This window comes from Numida meleagris, chromosome 8, assembly GCF_002078875.1.
Source record: "Numida meleagris isolate 19003 breed g44 Domestic line chromosome 8, NumMel1.0, whole genome shotgun sequence".
In the NCBI taxonomy this organism is placed as follows: Eukaryota; Metazoa; Chordata; class Aves; order Galliformes; family Numididae; genus Numida; species Numida meleagris.
This window is the reverse complement of record NC_034416.1, coordinates 1,238,742-1,247,792: the sequence shown is the minus strand read 5'-3', so window position 1 is coordinate 1,247,792 and position 9,051 is coordinate 1,238,742. Positions and strand designations below refer to the sequence as shown.

At 57.8% G+C, this 9,051-nt stretch overlaps 2 protein-coding genes across 10 annotated transcripts in view; both read right to left on the bottom strand.

Annotated features, from left to right (window-relative positions):
- Positions 1 to 260, bottom strand: part of RAB41 (RAB41, member RAS oncogene family) — a 16,023-nt gene extending 15,763 nt beyond the window's left edge. For 3 of the 9 annotated variants that reach the window (XR_002441644.1, XR_002441643.1, XM_021406561.1), the window contains exon 1: positions 61 to 260. Coding sequence is in view for 4 of the 9 variants with exons in the window: in XM_021406561.1 (XP_021262236.1) it covers positions 61 to 139 (79 nt within the window). In the remaining 5 variants the exon portion in view is untranslated. The remainder of the gene's footprint in view (positions 1 to 60) is intronic. The other 6 variants (XM_021406559.1, XM_021406560.1, XM_021406558.1 and 3 more) reach the window with 5 other exon arrangements.
- Positions 262 to 8,998, bottom strand: ARR3 (arrestin 3). Its single transcript, XM_021406567.1, has 18 exons — positions 8,032 to 8,998; positions 5,707 to 5,752; positions 5,504 to 5,534; positions 5,285 to 5,345; positions 4,915 to 4,959; positions 4,499 to 4,698; positions 4,335 to 4,394; positions 4,089 to 4,156; positions 3,667 to 3,802; positions 3,466 to 3,550; positions 3,289 to 3,361; positions 2,672 to 2,809; positions 2,362 to 2,445; positions 2,047 to 2,070; positions 1,887 to 1,939; positions 1,535 to 1,544; positions 981 to 983; positions 262 to 734 (listed from the first exon to the last, which is right to left on the bottom strand). Exons 2-18 carry the CDS (start codon positions 5,721 to 5,723, stop codon positions 635 to 637), a joined length of 1,188 nt encoding a protein of 395 aa, XP_021262242.1. The 5' UTR covers positions 5,724 to 5,752; positions 8,032 to 8,998; the 3' UTR covers positions 262 to 634.

Genomic DNA, 9,051 nt, shown 5'->3' with positions numbered 1-9,051 from the left:
CCTCCCCACCCCGCCGCCTGACGGCCCCTCAGCACCGGGCCCAACCCCCGCCCCGCTCACCGCTCTGCTCGCCCAAGAAGACGAGCTTGAACTTCCGCAGCGGATTGCCGAACTCGCCGCCGCTGCCGGGGGCGGACATGGCGGCGCGGAGGGGCCGAGCCGGAGCCGTGACTGAGGAGAACGAGAGGCCACCGAGCACACACCGGCACCGCCGCCCCGCCCGCCGCGCTGCGCGTCACTTCCGCCGCCGCGATGGCGTCACTTCCGCCGCCGCCGCGATGGCGTCACCGGCGCGGCACTGCGCCCCCCGGCGGCGGGTGGCGACCTCGAGCCCAGCCGCATTGTAACAGTTCGACGAGGCGGTTCCTTTTCCCATTTCGTGTCGGTTTATTTATAAACACACCGAAAACATCGCGTAATTCCGGCCGGTGACAAACGAGACAGCGCCCCGGGCCGCTGCTGGGCCGTGCGAGCGCCGGAGCTCCGCGCTCTGCGTGGGCGGTGGGACCTAACGACGCCCGTAGCGCAGGGCCGGGGCAGGAGGGCACCTACGGGGCACGCTGGGGCTGAGGGTGGACAGGGGTATGGGGCGCTACGAGGTCTACATCCCCCGGTGCCTCCGTCCGCAGGCAGCTCAGCTCTCCTCCTTCTCGCCCTCCTCCTTCTCATCTTCGTCGTCTTTTTCTCCCTTGAGCTTCTGGCGAGCGAACTCCTCGATGACGATGTCCTCCTCGCTGGAAGGAGCGCAGTGTGGTTGAAATGATGAAATCCCACCCCAAATCCAGCCCCCGCTGCAGCGACCTGCAGGCGTGCAGCCCTGGTGCTGGGCACAAACTGGGGTCGCTCAGGAACTGGCGCTGAGCTGGGGAGCCAGGGGAGGGCCGGCAGCTTTGGGTGCTTTAATTCAAGGCAATGTTCTACACTGTCAAGGGGAAAAAGGAGGGGAAGGAAGCTAAAGAGGAGACAAAGGGATTTGTTACCTCCTTGCAAAAGGCAAGTGGATGACATCAAGGGAGAGCCATGAAAGGAAAAAATGGAAATAAAAGAGTCAGCAAAAACGGTTCCAAGAATGTGTGGATATTAAATGACCCGGTGAAAATTACAGGGAGTGATGGCAGGGGCAAACCAAGAAGTTTTCTTCTCTGTAAGCCTTGGCGTTCCTGTCAGCTGAGGCAGTGCTGGCCTGCAGCATGAGAGACCCACAGCTGCAAACTAAGTTTCCAGGCTCCACACCCCCATGCTCATGCCCCAGTGCAGGGTGTCACCAAGCAGAACCAGACTCTGGGGGCTTTGGGAGCCATGGGGCTGGCTGGTAGCCACAGCTGCCAGGAATGGGCCTACAACCCCCATCCTGTCACCTGTGTCACTGTAGGGGACATCATGCTGTCTGCTGGGACACATGCACAAGGCTTGCAGGTGTGGATAAACACCTCCATCATCCAAAATGGAATGGAGCAGCACGCTATCTGTGATGGGTTTATATGATTTGTGTGTGTGTTGGAGGAAATACAGTCTGAGGTGTAAGTAAACTCACCTTGGCTTATCTGCGTAGTCCATTTATAAGCACAGCATGGGAAGGCAGGGGTTGAAATGGAGATGTGTGCAAGTTAGTACAGAAATGACATTCAACAGACATCTCAGTGCTCAGGTGCTTTTCTGGACAGCCAGCTGTGGGTGGGTGGGTGGCAGCAGAGAGCGGAGCTGCTCCTCCAGCACGCTGTCTGGTCCCAAGCAGCACATGGCTGATGAGCCACACATGCCTCATATTCTGGGGCACTTCAGCCAACCTTTGGGGCTTTCCAGAGCCATCAGTCCTATCAGTTCCCTCTGAATGGGAACTGCCTTTTTCTCTCTGGTGTTTCTGCAGTGTGTCAGGTGCTACTCACCGTCCGCAGGCTTCGGGTGCATCAGGATGATGGGCAGCTCAACGCCAACATCACTGGAAGAAGAAGCACTTCCTTCAGTGAACCCACCCAGCACTGCACAACACCAGCCCCAGCACCACACTGTGCTGGCACTGAGCACTGTGGGCAGCTCTCTCCTTACCTGGAAGTGAGATCCCCCAGGATGCTGTGGCCATGGAGAGAAAGGAAAGAAATCAGCCAAGAAAGAAGAGAAGGGTGTCCGTTTTTTGATTTGAAATAAGATGCTTTATAATTGGTGAAGGGCAGTAGTGATGGGGACAAAGAGAATGATGTGGACCCCAGCTGCCACCACAGTCCTCATAAATGGGCAGGAGAAAGGAGCCCATGGCATGAGCTCCTTCTCATTGCATCCGTCCCCTTGTCACTGGCCCAGTGGAACAAGACCCCGTGGCACGGCCTAAGAGGGAGTCCCTGCCACCATGCCCACAGAGCTCACCCTCCTCGGGACACCACGAGGTTGACCTTCACTTTATAGGACACCAGGATCCCCAGCACCTCCTTGTCCATGCCAGGTCTCAGGCTAGGAGAGATGCAGAGCAGAGCTGTGAGATGCAGCTGACCCCATGGCCCCCATGGCAATTGTACTGATGTGGGGTGTACTAGGGTGTAGTGGAACAGAGCAAAGTAATGTTACAGTCAGAGAGAAGGGAAGGATGGTCAGTGGCTGAGGCCACAGCTTCTGGAGGCCACTGGAGGTGCCCGAGCTGAGATTTGCTCCCAGTGCACCTCTGGTAGGAGGCTCTTACATGGTGGTGGAGGCCAGGTTGGTGTCCTCGTGCTTGAGCTTGCCGTCGAGAGCCAGGCCTCGCTTCTCACGGTTGGCCGAGAGTGTGGGGGTGACAGAGTATGTTTTGGAGAAGGTGGAATTGGCTGCCACATTCTCACTAGAAGGGTCAGGAGAGGAGAGCTCAGAGCCAACACCCAGCACCCGCAGATGGGTGCTCAGCATCGCGCCAGGGTGAGGCCCTTCCCTCCCCATTCTCCCCTTCCCATGCAGCTGCCTGGGCTCATTTCCTCCTTTTGTTCCTTCCCACAACCACTTCTTTTTTTCTGCCTTCCCACCTTTGCTCTGTCCCTCCTCTTTCTCAGGAGCACAGAGACCTAGTCTGACTGTGCCTGGGCTCAAGATGCAAAACGGGGAGAGGAAGCAGCCTGGGGACAGCTGCACACCTTCCCCCAGGGACATCCCCAGGCTCGAGCTGGGGTCTCAATGTCTGCAGCCTTCCCTCTTCTCTGCTTCCTCACATCTGCGCTTCTAACCCTGATCTTGCTCAGTTGAAAACCATCACCACCACTCACTTCTCTTTCTCTCCCACCTTCCTCTCCCCAGAACCACGCTGGCCGCCAGCTCCTTTTTACTCACTTTATCTCCTCCATGCACACAGTCTTCGAGTATTTATCCAGCGAATAGAGAACCACATCTGTGATCTGATCAACTGGAGGCAGACAGGAGGGATCAGCATTGGCATGGTGGCAGAAACCCAGGCCCACGTTCCCCATCTCTAATTGAGCACAGTGGTGCTGGCACAATTCCTCTCACCTGCAATCTTAATTTTTTTCACGATCTTGTTGGTAGTGTTGTTAATATTGACGGTCACGTTGATGGGTTCTCCATGGTAGTAGATCTGCAGGAAGAAGCTCAATCGTGTGGCCAGCAAGTGGGGTTGGGGACTAAGAAGTCCCGGTCCCCATCTCTGGGAACATGCATGGTAGCAGGAGCTGGGAACAGCTCCCCACTGACCTCCTTTTCCAGAGTGGCCTCAAGGTGCAGGGGCTTGTCAGACATCATGAACTGCCGGGTGGTCTCTGACTTGGGCCCAGGGCCTGTCTTCATGGGTGCAAACTGGATCTTGCGGATGACGAGGCGCACTGAGTTCCTGCAGGGTGAGAAGCTGTCACCCCTTGGCCTCTCTGGGCATGCATGGCTTGTCTATGTGGGCATCTCAATTCCTCCATTGAAACAGTGTGGTCTACAGGCTGCTCTTAGGATGGGGTGGGCACAGGCATAGGGACCAGCGCCCTTCCTTTGGGCAAAGTCCCCAACCCAAGCATGACACTGGCTGGCTCTGCAGCCTTGGCCTAGCTCCTGAGAAGATCACCCCCAAATGGAGCAGCTGTTCAGTTTCAGGGCTGTGGAAAAGGATGAGGATCCCCCTCCAATACCTCTTGTGAATCTTCTCCTCCAGGTTTTCAGCACAAAACCCTTTGACCTCAAAGTCCACGCCGCAGGCCTTGGGAGAACATGTTGGGTTATAAAGAGGCTCTGAGCTGCATGAGGTTCAGATTTGTTCCCCTCCTTCCTCCACCACATCTCTGCAGATCCCAGCCCTGGTTCCAGCTGTCCATCCCTTCCAACCCCTTCCCCCTGAGAGAGAAACAGCCTGGGGACAGGCTGGGACAGCATCTGACCTTTCCCACATCGTCTGGTCCAGGCTGGAGGGTGACTGAGCAGGGCAAGTTGGTGGCAATCTGGGCAGAACAGAGACAGAAAGCAGACAGAGAGCAGACAGAGAGCGTGCCCAAGGATGATCCCCATAGAGATGCATGGTTGAGAAGCACCAAGTAACCCTTACCTCAAAGGTGAAGGGGTAGGCGTTCTCGCCAAGCTTCTTCATCAGCTTCTCCTGCAGAGAGGTGAGGGTTTTGGGCACCTGCTCGGGCACCGGTGGGAAGATCTGCGTGGTCAGGACGTAGAGGTCCTTCCTGAAGGTCAACCCGATGACATCCAGGTCGTCTCGGCCATAGCGAAAGGCGCACGTGAGCGTCACATACACTGGGACCAGCACGGGGTGAGAACAGAGGGGTGCAAGGAGAAAGGGTTGGGAAAGGAGGAAAAAAGACAAGCTGTGTTTATAACTCACTGGCACTAAAAGCAGATCTCAGACACCAAGTATAAAGTTAACGAGATTCATCACATCTCTTCAAGGCATGGTTAGCTGCAGGGGTTGTGTCCCTGCCCTGCATAACATGGGTTTTTGTGCCTTAATACCTTTTCTGTCCTTGAGGTACTCTGGGTCGATGAGGCAAACGCCATCTGCAAATAACAGGAGAGAAAGGGAGGTGAACTGGGCATGCTGGAGAGAGGCAAAGTCCTTGTGAGAGTACCATGTTCTAAAGTCAAAACGTTCAGCTGGAGGGGAAGCCAGGGGAGCTGCCTGCATGGGGACAGTGACACTTCCACGAGCATCTCCACTCCCAGGGCTTATTCGCAAAGAGATTTTGTTTTATAAGTATTGCTTTAAAGATATTTGTAGGAAAATGGGATGTTTGCTCCTCTGAAGCTCCCCTCGCTCCTCCCACCCCAGAGAGCGATGTCTGAGGCCACTCATTGCCCTCAGCGCTGTGGGGACCACACTCACCCACGGCATCCACCGACTCCACGTGATCCACAAAGTCTCTCTTCCCCAGGTAGATGGACAGCTAGAGGAGCCCGCCGCAGACAGAAACAATGCAACAGGTTAGTGGGTGCTGAGCGTCCCCTGTCCCCCAAACTGAGGGGAAGCCCCCGCGGCCTCGCCATGGGGCACCATCAGCTCACCCACACTGTGGACAGACCCATATGTGCCCGATGGACTCACCTTCCCATTGGGGCTGGTCTTCTTGAATACCCTGCAGGAAAAGCACACAGACAGCTGTGGTGAGGCTGGGGGCAGCTCTGCCCACTCCCCAGAGAGGAGCATCCCCAGGAGCTCTGCCTGGTCAGGCAGCTATGTCCCAGCCTTAGGGTTTGGTGTCCCATGGGCTTGCAGCCCAGACCCACAGTGTGCAGCCTTACACTTACTTTGCTCCGTCTGCCATTGTAAGTCAGGTGCCAAGCAGCCAGGAACCTGTGAGGAGAGACGGGGAAAATGGGAAATGCTGGAGGTGGGGACAGGAGACCCATTGGCCATCACCAGCAATGGGGACTCAGTGGTTCGCATGCCACAGCGCTGCAAAGCCTTCGGCAATGGTGCTCCTGGGGGTTGGCACTGCGAGCAGCACGGCTGGAGGCTCGGCAGGGCTTGGATGCTCATTTGCAGCCAGGGCTGCCCTGTGTCCTCAGGACCTTGTGGGGTTGGGGGTACACCCCAATGGTGGAGCTGCTGGAGACTGCAGCAGCTGGAAATGTGCTGCCATCACCTACCAGGAGGAATGTGCTCATTTTGTCCTCACTTACAGGAGAGCAAGGAAACCATGGGCAGGGGAGCCCAGAGCCATTGAGAGCCCCCATTCCACGCCCACCGACAGCCCTGGAGCTGGCAGCGGGATGGGACTGAGCTCCCCTCGGGGGCTGCTGCCTTTTGCTTGCTCAACCCCAGCGTCCAAAATTAAACTGCAAATATCTCACTGATCGCCGGCTGATTTGTGGGGAGATCAGAAGGGATGAGCTCTGCTTCTTAAACTTAGGCAGCTCTGACATTAGCTGGGCTTAAGGCTGGGCAGGATTTTAAGCCCCAGAGGCGCGTGGGCAGAGTCACTCCTTTATGTAATGGGAGATGGTGGAAAGAAAGGAAAAAGCGATAGGGAGGGAGAGGAGGGAAAATGGTGATGCTGTTCCCCATGGGAAAACAAAGGGTCAGTCCCAAACGCGGGCTCTGTGATGGCCTCAGGTGGGGTGTGGGGCTCGGGCATCCTCATCTGCAGGGTACCTGCAGGTAGAGGTGCCGAGGGAGCAGGATTCGGGTGATGGGTAAAGGGAGGATGAAAGGAGAGAAAGGAGAAAAAAGCTGAAGCCTTCCTCTGCGTGCCAGGGCTCAGAGAACGGGCACGGGGATTCCTGGCTTGGCCAAGCCCTCCTGCACTGAGGATGCCTGTGCCTATGCTGAAACCCACCCAGCCCCAGGCTGCCCTCCTTCCAGCCACCGCTCCGGCACTGACGTCCCTGCCCATTCAGCACAGCAGCTCTCACCTGGGGCTGGATGCACGCTCTCCTCTTCCTCTCCCGCTCGTGCCGCTGCCACCCGCTCACCACGGCTGCTCCCGGCTCTGCGGCCTCTTATAGCCGCCCGCTCCCACCCCGGATCTCGCCCACCAGGCTTTGGCCGGGCGTGCGCCGTGTGTGCGCGTGCACCATGGGAGAGGTATTTTGGGGCTGGAATCCTATTAGTTTCTTAACCAGGGAGACGCTTTGCGAGTAAGAGTGGGCTATAAGTGGGGTGGTGGCTGGAGCCCTGGGAAAGCAGATTACGGAGATTGGCAAAGCTTAGGGGTGAAGTGATGGTAATTGGGGTGGAAGCGCCCGGCAGGCAGGGTGCGGGCAGGGTGCGGGTCCCCACATGGTGGTGGATGGGGACAGCAGAGGGGAAGGAAGGGGCTGCCCGGTTGGGTGCACTTTGTGCGGGCTGCCATGGGTCCAGGCACTTCCTAAATCCTGCTATGGGTGTGGGACAGCTGTGCCACCTTGGGGAGGACCTCGAGCCCATAAGGACCCAGGATCAATCTCTGGGCAGCGAGCGGAGGGTGCATCCCTGCTACCCTGGTCCTGCCCTCAGCACACAGACAGGCAACGGAGAGGGAAAAAGCACCGATGGGAGAAGGCACGGGGACTGTGGTTCACAAAGTGATGGTGTGAACACACCCCTGAGGGCCGCTCCCACGCCAGGCTCCGTCCCGTGGCCATTTCATAACACTGCAGGCTGGCCTCGCCTGACGTTATTAGCGTGTTGTTAATTCAGGGTGTGCATCTGCAAATAGAAATGTTGTGAAAGTACCAAGTGGGTCCATGCTGGGGACTGCTGTCCTGCAGTGGTGGGGACACGCAAATGGGTGGTGGGGATGGAGCAGCCCACAACCACCCCACCGAGCACACAGCAGCACGGGGCTGTGGCTGCCAGCACGTGCTGACCGGGGCCAGGACTTGTGATCTCTTTAATTGCATGCAGAGAGCTGCTTACGCTGCAGATTAGCGGGTGCTATTTCTGCCAAGGGCAGGGGCCACGTGAACTGTGACCTTCGTGGTGGTGGAGGTCTGAACACCGCCCCACCTGGGTGCCTGCTCACATCGGAGCGGCTGCAGCATGGGCAACAGGACACCGGGGTCTGCAGCCCCCTGCCTCTATGTTTGGTGGATGTGCTCATCTGCCAGGCGATGCCTTTCTCCTGTTTGATGACTGGCACAAAGCCTTACCTGCGGGTCCCTGCGCTGCGTGCAGCTCCACTCACGCACACACTGCCGCAGGACGAGCTGATGGGTGCAGACAGACAGACGACAATGATTTCCCAAAGCCTCTGGCAGCGTCGTGCCTTCCTGCCCTGAGCTGGATTAGGTGCTGTGGCCAGCACTAATCCTGCCCTCCACCAGACCTCCAGCCTCGGGGAATGGTTAAGTAACAGCTGAGAGCAGTGCTGATGGGAGAGGGTCTCCAGGTGGTGGAGTCCCTGGTCGCTGTGCTCCATGCCATGCAGCTGTCCTCAGCTTGGGCTGAGGGATGGGAATGCCACCAGCCCATAGCTGCTAGCCCCTAACAAGGTGGTGGCCACTGGAGGTGGCCAGGTTCCTCCTTGGCACCAGGAGCTCAGAGGATGCCTCGGAGAGGTTTGTGCAGAGGGTGCTGGAGGTGCCCTGGTGCCTGGTGCTGCTTGCTGCGGGGGGTGCCCACGTGCTGGTCTCGTAAACTGCCCTGAGCAAACCGTGCAAAGAGAACAGGGAGGAACCAGGCTGGCGTGGGTGGTGAAGCCCCCATCCCATCTCTTCTGCAGCAGATGGTGGCTGCAGCTTGTCTGTAATTAACAGTGCCGTGGTGCTAATCGCCCTAACACAGCCCTGTTGGCAGCTGCCCTGCGCAGCTCTTGGCACGTGGGGTCTGCTTACTGCATGCCACGAGGAGCAAAACCTCAGTGTGATGCTCCCCAAGCACTCCCCAAGCCCCTCACTTCCCCTCTCCCTGGAGCCTGGGCACCCTCAAGCAGACTTAATGAATGCAGCAGTGGGTTCCTGCTTTGCTCAGCCACCTGCTGCCTACAGCATCTCCATCTCTGTGTGGCTGGAGCTCAGCCCCAAGTTGCAGCAGTGTCCCCATGTTCAGGCATCCCCATCACTGCCAGCCCCAGCACATCGCAGTGATGCCATGCAGCTCTCCATCACCTCTGCTGGGTACAGCTGAGGGGTGGGGCTCCGTGCTTAGATGGGAGCGGGGTGGCGGTGGGG

What these genes read in the sequence shown, in the direction of transcription:
- ARR3 (XM_021406567.1), bottom strand. An exon ending in GGAGTCGGTGGATGCCGTGG is followed by an intron (nt 4,960 to 5,284) that starts GTGAGTGTGGTC and finishes TGTTATTTGCAG; the next exon opens with ATGGCGTTTGCCTCATCGAC. An exon ending in CTCGTGGTGTCCCGAGGAGG is followed by an intron (nt 2,071 to 2,361) that starts GTGAGCTCTGTG and finishes CCATGGCCACAG; the next exon opens with CATCCTGGGGGATCTCACTT.